This window comes from Martes martes, assembly GCF_963455335.1.
Source record: "Martes martes genome assembly, chromosome: 11".
NCBI classification, from domain to species: domain Eukaryota; kingdom Metazoa; phylum Chordata; class Mammalia; order Carnivora; family Mustelidae; genus Martes; species Martes martes.
This window is the reverse complement of record NC_137899.1, coordinates 96,868,210-96,880,614: the sequence shown is the minus strand read 5'-3', so window position 1 is coordinate 96,880,614 and position 12,405 is coordinate 96,868,210. Positions and strand designations below refer to the sequence as shown.

Here is a 12,405-nt window from a genome sequence, read left to right as displayed (position 1 = left end):
ACAACAAATGTGAAGGCTCTCAAATAGTTGGGAAGTGACTCCCCTCTTTGCACCCATGCCGAACCCCACCCAGCCCCTCCTCTGTAAGATTCCAAACTTCTGTTTGAAGGTGCTCCCCTCAGATGACAAGAAAGAGCATGGAATGATACTGAAATATATAAACGACCAAAATTTTCCTCTCAAAAAGGAGCATTAGATAGCAAAAATCAAGCTCTTCCCACTCCTTCAGTTCTTCCACTGACTTACCTGTTGTCCTTAAACTGGCTTTATTGCTCTCACGTTCTATGGTATAATAACCATGCACAAATACCACTTCCAACATCAGTCATCAACAGTGACTCAGAGGCACTAAGAGGAAATAATAGTTGAGCTTACAATTAAAGTTAATAAAAAAGAGATAAGGAAATAAAAAGAGATGTCATTAATAACTACTGGAAAGTCAAACACCCTCCTCCAATTTGCCTCAAAGTCCTTATCAGCTCATGTTCCCCACTGCAGAGATTTGCCACAATTGCAGCCAACCTACATGCTATCAAAGTTTTCCAAATGTTGCCTGCAAATGAGTCACCGGGTAATGCTGAGAAAGAAACTGTATTCAGTCAGCAAATGTGCAATGTACTGCTAACTCTGAAAGGCGAGTTAGAACAGATACACATCACTTTTTCTCATGCTGAGAGAGTATTAATAAAAATGTTAGGGACATTTTGTTCCTGATGCACCCAGAGAGACCTTCCCACTACTCACTCCCTGCTGCCTAAGTGTCTGCCTCAGCACCTGGAGCAGGACTGGTCTCTATTTAAGGCTAAATCAATATGGACTGACCAACTCATCCCAGTGACCCCCCCCCTTTTTTTTTTTGGCTACTTATGGGATCATGGGAAGTTCTGCATTCAGCCTCAGGAATGCAGATTCTGTTCCTAGCTTTCTGTGAGCAGTTAAGCCTCCCCTAGACATGTCCCACCAGCTTTATTTTCCTTTTTAAAATCATGAGGTTGTATGAGATTATCACTAAGGTCTTCATCGGTATCTTGTTTTTGTGATTCTGTGACACACCACAGAAAGCAGCTCAAAGTGACAGAGTAGGGCAGGAAGGAGGAAACAGAAACAGGGCATAAAGACACACTCACTGCCTTGAGGAGCTGAGGCTGAGAGCAGCATAATACTCCTGGCAATATAGGACCAAACAAATAACAACTAGGGACTGAAGGCAGGGAATCCTTTGTAAGTGGAGGTCAAGAGTGATACACTGTAAGGAAAGGGCCTAAATTTAAGGCTTCTTTGGAAAAAGCATGTTGAGAATTCTAGTCCAGGAGGCAGGCAAAACTATACAAGTTAATAAAAGGCCAACATGAAGTGTGTGGGGGTGGGAAGGAGTGTCAGGGAGGCTGGTAATGCACCTGGGAACAATGCCCCCTCTCTGCAGCCACTACTTCCTCCCACCGTCTAAATTCCATCTAGCCTTTCCTCAACCAGTGGGGTGGAGGAGCTATACCCACAAGCTCTCCCTGTCCCCATTTCTTTCCCTATAGGTACCTCTGGGCAAGCCAGTGCATGGACAGCTCCAGCAATGCCACCATGCCCTGTGGCTTTCTCCTTCAGGGCTTCTCTGAGTTCCCACACCTGAGGCCAGTGCTCTTCTTGCTGCTGCTGGCCGTGCACCTGGCCACCCTGGGCGGGAACCTGCTCATCCTTGTGGCCGTGGCCTCAGTGCCCAGCCGGCCGCCCATGCTGCTCTTCCTGTGCCAGCTGTCAGCCATCGAGCTCTGTTACACTCTGGTGGTTGTGCCCCGCTCCCTGGCCGACCTGGCCGCACCAGGCCCTGGCAGGGGTAGCCCCATCTCCTTCCTGGGCTGTGCTGTTCAGATGCAGATGTTCGTGGCTCTGGGTGGGGCCGAGTGCTTCCTGCTGGCCACCATGGCCTACGATCGCTACGTAGCTATTTGCCACCCACTGCGTTACACCGCAGTAGTGACCCCAGGGCTATGCACAAGGCTGGCCCTGGCCTGTTGCCTTGGGGGACTGGCAGTGTCCGTGGGGCTCACGGTGGCTATCTTCCACCTGCCCTTCTGTGGTTCCCGCCTGCTGGTGCATTTCTTCTGCGACATCACGGCACTGTTGGACCTGGCTTGCACACGGAGCTACATTGATGAGCTTCCCCTGCTGGGCGCCTGCCTGGTGCTCCTGCTGCTGCCCTCACTGCTCATCCTGTCCTCCTACGGTGCCATCGCTGCCGCCTTGCACCGCCTGCGCTCCCCTGGGGGCCGGCGCAAGGCTGCCTCCACCTGTGCCTCGCACCTGGCTGTCACCTTCTTGCACTATGGCTGTGCCACCTTCATGTATGTGCGGCCCAAGTCCAGCTACTCCCCACGGCGGGACCGCACACTGGCACTTGTCTACACCAATGTCACGCCACTATTGTACCCGCTCATCTACAGCCTGCGCAACCGTGAAATCACTGCTGCCATCCGCAGGGTGCTGGGGCGTGGGCGGCAGGGACAAGGTCTGTGTGGGCCCTGACAGCAGGCAGGGACCAGGCCAGAGGGGGCAGCTCTGCTCCCTGAAGTTTTCTCTGTCAGGAGGTGTCTGTGTCAGGAACGCCACCAGGGGGGACTCAAGGACTGGACTGGGGAAAGAGAACCTGGAAAAGTGTCCGCAAAAGAAGAGTCTCCCAGCAGGTGATCCATCCTCCATCCCCTCCTTTGAGGAATGGCCAAAGACAGTGAGGTATAGACCCTAGACCTAAAGACAGTGGCCCCATCAGCACTTGCTCGTTCTCGCCATGCACTGGGCCCTGTGCAGGGTGATGGGCTCACAGTGATGAAGAAGGCACAACTCTTGGCCACTGGGGCTCACAGATGGGAAAAGAAGGGGTGCAGAGGCAATGGATGGAATGGCTCCTGAGGAGGAGTCTCTGTGGTAGACTCTTTGAGAGGAGAGGGAGTCAGGGGAAACTTCTTGTAAAACAAGAGTGACTAAGTGGAGAACTGTAAGTTGAGTAGAGGCCAATCAGAAGAGGAGGGTAAAGAATGGTCCAAGCGGCAAGGGCCCAACGGGGCGGGGACATTGGGGGAAAGACCCTGTAAACAGCGGAAAGAAGTGAGCTGTTGACTTGCTGTTCCTGTGTCCTCCCTCTGGCCATAGTATGGAGAAGGATCCAGGCACATGGAGGCCTGTCTGGGGAGCTCTGCCCTATTACAGGAGAAAGGTGATGGAGTCTGGACAAGGTGATGGATTCTGGGCCAGAGGATTGACACATGGGATTAGGGACATGGAGTCAAGAGATATGCAAGAAGTGGAAACTACAGAACCTTGACTGGATATGGAGGCGTGAAAGAAAAGGGAGTTAAGGAGCACTTCTAATCTGGGTCACTGGGTACATGGTGGTGCCATTTGCTGAAAAAGAGAACACAGGAGCAGGAGCAAGTTGGTAAGGTGGTGATGGAGGGTCTGGGTTGAACTTATGGGGCTGAAATGCTGCCAGGACAAACCGGTGAAGATGCTGATAGAGGCAGATCCGGTAATCCAGAACACAGGCTCCAGAGGAGGGTAGACTTGGGTTTACAAATGTACACTGGGACCATGGAGTAGGTGATGTCACTCACCAAAATGTTAATAATTGTTCTCTATATGATGAGATTATGGATCATTTTTATTTTCTTGACCATGTATCTTCCAGATTTCTCCTAATCATTCTCAATGGATGTTACTTTTACACAGAAACAATTGTTACTTAAGAACAAGCATTGTGGGGGCCTGTTCATTGAATCATAGAGACTTCTCACCCTTCATCATGGAGATAAAGGCCTGCACCCGCTTGGCTAAAAACTGTCTCCTCACTAACAGTTCAGGAGTAGAGAGGAACTAGAGTGAGCTTTGCAGGGACGGGTCCAGTGTGTGGTACAGGGTAGAAATGTACCAAGGAACTTTAATCCACCCATGGTCTGGAGGAAATATTGCTGTCAAAGAAACAGGGAGGAGACATTGAAAGGAAGAATTACTAATTACTAATTTAGAATTAATTACTAAAGAATTACTAATCTACATTGTGATGTAAAACCAACAAAGAAGATAAAGTCCCTTGATGTGACTGTTTCTAAACAATGTTACATTCGAATATCTTGGCATATTAAAGAGGAAAAACTGGCACAAAACCTTAAGTACAAATGTTAGGGTACACTGGGAAAATCCCAGAAGTTATTCATTCATCCATATGCGTAATAAATAGCTGTTTATTGAGTGATGGTTCCATGCCAAGAACTTGACAGTTAAGGATTCAATTGTGATCAAAATGCCAAGGATTTTGAGCACCTCAACCCAAAGTACTGAAGGAATGAAGATGAAGCCCATGTGTAATTTGAAATCTATAGGGGACTCAGGCAAATAAATAGGCATTGCAATATTATGTGACAGGTACCATGATGGGAAAAATACAAGACCCTGTGGGAAGAAATTAGCCTGGAGTTGGGGTGGTAGGGGCATCAGGAAAAGGTTATGATTAAGTTATGTGTTAGGACCTAAGTGCAAGAAGGGATAGCTGAGCCAAACAAAGACAGCTGGGAAAGGAACATCCAGGCAGAGGAAAAGCATCTGCAAATGCACCGAGTCAAAAGAGACCATTATACATTCCAGGAGCTTATTGATGGGACTGACTCTAATTGGTGGGAATGGGTGGTTGGAGGGCTAAGTATTTCAAATATTAAGAGATTATGCTAGAGGCACGAGAGCACACAAGCCTTTCAAGCCATACTCCAAGTTTGGGCTTCACTCTAAAGAAAAAAGAGGAAAAAAGAGAAGGGGTGGGTGGGCAGGGAAGAGGAAAAGAAGGAAAAGCAGTAAAAGATGTTCAAAGAGGAGAGTGATATGATCCAATCTGAACACTGACTACTACTGTGTTAAGAAGGAACTGAGAAGGACATGGCAAAAAGTATATTTTCTAGGAAGCCTAGATAGAAGTACAGGTTGGAGATAATGTTGGCCCATTTTAGGCAAGTGGTACTAGAAATGGAGGGCAGTGAACAGGGTAGAGAAAGATTTAGAAGGTAGCTATAACAGAACTAAGTGCAAATTGCTTAGGGATAAAAAAGAAAGAGGAGTCAGGGATGACACAGATTACCTGGAAAAGATGACAGACCGGGCCCCCTGAGACCACAAAGGAAGAATAACTAGGTTGAGGGCAGGACAAGGTGGAGACGGTGAATTCAGTATGGATAATGTTGACACGGGGTGTGGAGTTATATGGTTGGTAGGTGGGTATAAGTGAGGAGAATGTGGGCTAGAGAAACATTTGGAATTCAACAGCTTAGTAGCAACTGACATGGCTGCGAAGAACAGAACAGACAGGAGGATCAGAGCAGTTCCAACAAAAGGACCGTGAGGAACAGCAGCACTGAAGGGCGGACTGACTGAGCATGACATAAAACACATAATTTGTTAACTAGATGTAAAACAGCTTGATTCGTGGAACACTACCTTAAACAAAATGAAACAAGAGATGAACTTCCATATCTAACATATGGAAGAGGCCCATTTCATAAATGCATAAGGAATTCTTGCCAACTGGTAAGAAAAAGATGAATAATCACAAAGAAGAAATGGGCAAAGGGTATGGATAGACTGGTCACAGAAAAGGAGAAGCAAGGGGTTTTTACTCATAGGAAAAGAGTTTCTACCTCATTCATGAGAGAAGTTCAAAATAAAATTTTAAAATGGCATTTGGAGCATTTATTTAGATGATACTCGAAGGGCAAACACACAACTTAAGGGTGAAATATGGACTTCCATACCTTGTTGCTGAAAGTACACATTTGTTCAATTCTGTGGAGGGCAACTGGGCATATCAATTAAATATCAATTAGAATTAAAGGCACATATCATTTGTTCCTATCACTCTACTTCCCGGGTATGTCCTTACCAATGTATCTGTCTTATGCGCAAATATGTATGTTCAAAAATATTCCTGTCAAAATTGCTTAGATCAGAAAAAAAAAATTAAATAATGCAACCAGTTAAGTACATTATGGTTTATCCATTTAATGGAATCCTATACCGTTGCCGAAAAGAAAAAGCAGTTTAATCAGTGACAGACATGGAGCCATCTCTTATGTGGTGTCAAGTGAAAAAGCAAGGTGAATAGTATACACTGCAGTCATCCTTGATTCTGGCCTTTTCACTTGTGATTTCCACTCCTGTGCTCTTCCTTCCATCTTCAGAGACTGGCTCCTTGTCATTCAGATGCTGTCTGGACTCAAATACTAATTCCTTGTAGAAGGCTTCACTGATCATGCCATATAATATTGCCTCTCTGTCTTCCATCACATTATCATGCTTTAATTTCTAATCATCTCTCATTATTTGAAATGATGTTTCTTTCTTTTTAATGTTTTAATTACCTGTCCCTCCCAGCAGAATATAAACTCTATGAAAATGGGTCTACTCACCACAGTATTTCCTGTTCCTAAACAGTGTCTGGCGTGTTTAGCTTCTAGTACATTGTTGAATGAAAGAATGAATAAGTCAGTGTTACAGTATGATAGCATTTATTTATAAAAACACATAGAATGCGTGTATGTACGTATCATGTGTCTGTATATGTCCTGTATGTTTTACACACACATACACATTTGTAACCAAATTAAAAGTCTGGGGAACTGGGGCATAGGGTGGCACAGACCTTTACTCTTCATTGAATACCCTTCTTGCATACATATATTTTACTTATTCAATAAATGGTTTCAAAATAAAAATAAAGCCTAGGCAGAGAAGGCAGAATGCACAGAGAAGTTATTTTTTTTTAAAAGAGCAAGCAGGAGAGTAGAAGAGAATCAAAGAGAGTGTGGCATCATGAAAGTCAAGGAAAGAGCATTTCAAGGATGGAGTGGTTAACAGTGCCAAATGATACTACTATTTCTAGAATAACATGGTACTGGCACCAGAGATGTCTTTAAGGATGTCTAATTCAGCCCAAAGAGCACCAAATTCACCTGTACAAACCTCAGCAAAGGCCTCAGCATGTGCAAAGTCCTGGAAGGCAAACAACAAACCACACATCTAGAAATGCCGTCTACTCAGGGATCGTGCAATGTCTCCCAGGCCTCAGCCAACACGGAAGAAATATGGAGAACCAAATCAAACCATGTTTAATCGCCGGCTGGAGTGGGAAGTAACATTGGATTTCAAATGTTTCAAGATTCGTACCCGGGATTTTTTTTTCATCAGATACGGTAAGGTAACAGACAGAGAGACAACTAGCCCTTGACAGTAGGAGTTTATTAGTTACAATTCCCAAGAGAAGGGACGCATCACACCATGAAGGACCACATGCAGAAGCACGGGTCAGTCGGGAGGCAGAAAGAAGGGAAGGCAGGGCCTTGAGACTTTCTTGTGATTTCTGTGGGAAGGAATGGGCAAGGCAGGGTAGGAAAGCTTGAGCTTTCCTTATCCAAGTTTAATTGGATAGTTTGAATAATTTCAGGAGGCTTTGGGATATCAGAGGGGTCTCTAGCTGTCTGGTTTAGCTGACCTGGCCCTGGGATTACAGGGCAGGCAACTTGCTGGTTTGGTACAGGAAGAGTCAGATGAAGGGGGTAGTTGAGGATATGGGTTTGGGACTGGTCAGTTTGCATAAGAAAGGCACAGGCACAGGAAGCTGGTTTGGTATCTCAAGGAATTAGCTAGCTCTGGGAGGGGCCGGGGGCCTATCCTCAACCAGCAAGGCCCTTAAGATGTCAGAACATAAAGTATAGAATATAAAAGACACAGACTCTAAGATAGCATGTGTAACTTCTCAAATACAGATCTGTGAGCACTTAGAACTGCTGAAGAAGCTCTCACAGCTCTTCACGTTGGTGCCACTGGAATTTTAACAGATTTAGACTCAGCCAGAAATTATCCTCCATCCACAATACATCGATTTCAGTGGGTCCCTCACTTGGCTGCACACTGAAATCATTGGAAGTCCTTTATTTTTTTTTATAAAGATTTTATTTATTTATTTGACAGACAGAGATCACAAGTAGGCAGAGAGGCAGGCAGAGAGAGAGGAGGAAGCAGGCTCCCTGCTGAGCAGAGAGCCTGATGAGGGGCTCAATCCCAGGATCCTGAGATCATGACCTTAGCCAAAGGCAGAGGCTTTAACCCACTGAGCCACCCAGGTGCCCCTGGAAGTCCTTTAAAAATACTGCTGTCTGCAGAGAGAGTCAATTATCATATGGTTTCACTTATTTGTGGAGCATAACAAATAACATGGAGGACATGGGGAGATGGAGAGGAGAAGGGAGTTGAGGGAAATTGGAAGGGGAGGTGAACCATGAGAGACTACGGACTCTGAAAAACAACCTGAGGGTTTTGAAGGGGCGGGGGGTGGGAGGTTAGGGGAACCAGGTGGTGGGTATTAGGGAGGGCACGGATTGCATGGAGCACTGGGTGTGGTGCAAAAACAATGAATACTGTTACGCTGAAAAGAAATAAAAAATTTAAAAAAAAAAAAGCAAAGATAGGGAAAAAAAGAATACTGCTATCTGGAACCAAATACTAGAGATTCTGACTTAATTGGTCTTATGAAGGTCAGGCATCGGAATTTTTAAAAGCTGCCCCCTAGGTAATTGTGAGGTGCAGCGAAGATTGAGAACTCCTGCTCCTCAGTATGAGTGACTCCAGCCCTTCAGAGAGGTTGTCCCCCTCTCACTTAAATGTAATCCTTCCGCCTGAGTTCCAGGTCCCATTTCAAACACTCATACATTTCTTACTGCTACTCTCTGCCATGGCTTGAACTCGAGCATATAAACATCTTTAAGATAGGAAAATTCCCACTTCTCTGATGGCACGAGGTCTTATCCTTGAAGTGGACAGTTTTAAGTGAGGGGAGGTGGCCAGATCACTAAGAATCACAGTTTGCTGTCAGTGAACACTTCCACAAGCTAGGCAGATACCAGGACAAGCAGGTTAGAAGGGGCACAGGGAAGAGAATTAGAATGTGGTCATCCAGACCGGATAAAGAAGATGACGTAAACATGGAAGATGCTGATTTACCTTTAATGAAATTCCTCTGCATATGAAACTGTTTCCTACATCTGGTTTTAAGGCCCACTTACAGAACTAATACTTGTGTAGCCCTGTGGGGGCCACAAGTCTTCAAGAAATTTGAGACATAGATAGCAGTTTAGCCATTCTATTAATGACTTAAATCTTTACCTAGAGTTTCTGACATTCCAGTTCCACATGGTAGACAACTAAGATGTCTATGATACTCCTGACAACGGGTAAAGGCACCTTATTCATCTCATAATGATAGGAGAAGGCCTCATAGCCATATAATCTTCCTTAATCATCAGGTGTTCACATCCCCTAGAGGATCAGTTTCCTCTTCTGGCTGTTGCTGGTGTGTTAGTCTTAGGGCCTTATCACAGAGGTCCACATTGCCTCCAAACTTCAGCTGCTCCCTAAAGGAGTCACTACCCTTGTGGGAAACATCAAAGGAAATGAGTTTAATCCATTCACATATCCATGAAGAGGGAAAGTAAAGCCCTTCAACAGAGCATTCCTGGAACATGGCAGCTATGGAGGCAAGGTAGACCCTCTTGGAGAAAAGTGGCAGTGCTATGACCATCGCTGGGACATTGTGCCAGGCTACTTAGGTCTGAATTCTGGGCCCCTGAATTCCTAACTGTGACCTTGGACAAGTTACTCTAACCTCCCTGGACCTGTGAGTCTTCACTGGATAATCTGGAATTGATATTAGTACCTGTCTCACATCACCTGATGTAAAAATTAAAGTTAATACAGGAAATGTGCTAAAACAGTGTCTGGCATTAAAGCGTCATTAATGGGGGATATTTTCTGATGGGCAGGACTGAATGCTGAAGTCCCAAAGTTGTTCTAGGCAAAGAACATCTGTACCCTTACACCTCAAGCCCTATATCCTGAAATGGCATACGTATATTAGAGGAAAGAGGGTGTATATGTAGTAGAGAGAGCATGGGCAAGGGGGTTGCTGCTTGGGATTACAGGAAAAGGAGAAAGCAGGCTGCATTCTACCCTTTTCACCTCTACCTGGGTATATCTTGGGTAGGTCTGTCTACAAGCTCTTGTATATTTGCTCTCATTTTTTGTCATTGTTTTTCCTGGATGAACTGAGGGTCCCAAGGTGGTTGCAGTTTTTGTTTTGCTGGACTGCTTTCTGCCTCTCTCCTTACATAACAAGGGAGTTCTGAGGTAAGAAGCCTAATAAAGTGAAATGTCTGAAAAGACTGAGACCTGGCTTATGGATTGAGGTTGAGATCAACAGGTAGATCAGTAAGCATTTTGGTTGCACTAAAAAAATAATAACAATCCACTACTGTAATTTAAGCAATTTAAGCAAAAAAAAAAAAAAAAAAAAAAAAACATTTGTTGCGGCTATTAAAAGACCTGTAGAATCCCTAGGAGGGCTGTAAAGTTGGGTATGTTGTCAGTGAAGCCAGGAACCTACTTACACCACACAGCAGACTGCTTTGGTGAAGACTGCCTCTGCTGCTAGGACAGACCACGTATGATGCTGGGCACTGGATACCAGACCTGCCCTGAGAACCTGGATCCTTCCATCATCTCCTTCTCTACATGGGATGCCTGCTTCTTCACACTGCTCTTTCCAGAAACAAACTAATACATGGGCATCTGGCTGAGGAAGCCGAGGCTACGGGGAAAGAGGTAGCTATAATGGGGAAAGGGATTTCAAGGAAAAAAATCAAAAGACATTTAGGGTGATTTTTAGAAAGGCTTGCTGTGTGACATATGAGGTAGCCCTCACTTCCTCCATCTATCACACTCTACAGTGAAATCAATCACCTGTCAGTGCACTGGGATTTACAGTTGATGTGGTGGATGCAATCCTTAGAAAAGGAAGTCTAAGGAGTTTCAGTTATGGTGTGATTGTGTTTGCAAAATATGGGCTTATTTCAGCTTTGTTTAATGTCACTTCTAAAACTGAAACTAACTTATCATTGATAAAAATGTTTTGCTGCATGAGTAGTTGAAATTAAAAGCTTCAGCAGAAGAAATTCACTCTTAACTATTTCAAAAAATATTTACCTATGATATTCCTGGCAATTTACATCTTCAGGTGGTGTATCATGCTATAAATTACATTTTCCTAAAAGAACAGTATTATCAGCAGATAATTCTCTATCCAAAAATTGTCACTAAATTAGTCCTCTATGTGGCCAAAAATTGATCATAAAATAAACAAATAATTAATTAATTAAAAATAAATAACTAATGGGACGCCTGGGTGGCTCAGTTGGTTAAGCGGCTGCCTTCGGCTCAGGTCATGATCCCAGCGTCCTGGGATCGAGTTCCACATCGGGCTCCTTGCTCAGCAGGGAGCCTGCTTCTCCCTCTGCCTCTGCCTGCCTCTCTGTCTGCCTGTGCTCACTCTCTCTGACAAATAAATAAATAAAATCTTTAAAATATAAAAAAATAAAAATAAATTACTAAAATAATTTACTTATAAATTTTTATAATTTATAATTTTATTATTATATATGATGCATAATATATACAATTATTTTATAATTTAATATATTCTATATAATATAATAAGAAATTTTTAAGATAAATAATAAGTAAATAAATAAAAATAAAAAATAAACTTTCTAAACAATTTGACGAGGTGAGATAAATATTCTAAAGTCTTATCAAATGGGTATAAACAGTCCCTAATTTGAATGCAAGGCTCCCAACCATAAAAGGCACATATAGATAATTTTAAAAACATAACATGTGACATACTTGATTTTTAAAAATAATATGCTAGCTTTAATAGTCTTTAATAAACAGTCTTGTTGTTTTTCTTGGAAAGAAATTTGGAGTAAATATTTGGACAATCTAGGTATCTTAAAATTGCTTTTCAAGGGTGTTCGAAATAGGTATTCTTTTTTTTTTCTTTAAATCAGTATCTTTTTCATAAGCAGAAGCCTTCAAAATCATTCCATTGATCTTACTGCTACCTCAAACTGGTAGTGTAGGATTTTAAACATGTTTGATGGTGTGGTGATAATAATGATTATAGCCCTGCTCCCACTAGGTTCTTAAAAGAGCCAACCTACGTCCATCAATAGAAGGACGGATAAAGAAGATATGAGGTAGATATAATGAAATGTTACTCAGCCATGAAAAAGAATGAAAAAAAAAAAAGAATGAGATCTTGACATTTGAGACAACATGGGTGGACTTAGAGGTTATTATGCTATGAAATAAGTCGGAGAAAGACAAATACCATATGATTTCACCTATATGTGGAATCTAAAAAAAACCAAAAAACAAAAACAAATGAACAAACAAAAAAGCAGAAACAGATCCATATATACAGAGAACAAAATGATGGGGGGATGGACAAAAATGAATAGAGAGCGGGAAGTACAGGCTTTCAGT

General features: G+C 43.3%; 1 protein-coding gene across 1 annotated transcript; it reads left to right on the top strand.

Annotated features, from left to right (window-relative positions):
• Positions 1-1,551: 1,551 nt before the first annotated feature.
• LOC308352514 (olfactory receptor 10AC1) lies at positions 1,552-2,517 on the top strand (the record flags this gene model as incomplete). Its single annotated transcript, XM_080818756.1, has 1 exon — positions 1,552-2,517. The coding sequence occupies one exon, from the start codon at positions 1,552-1,554 to the stop codon at positions 2,515-2,517; it is 966 nt and encodes a 321-aa protein (XP_080674882.1).
• Between the last annotated feature and the right edge of the window lie 9,888 nt (positions 2,518-12,405).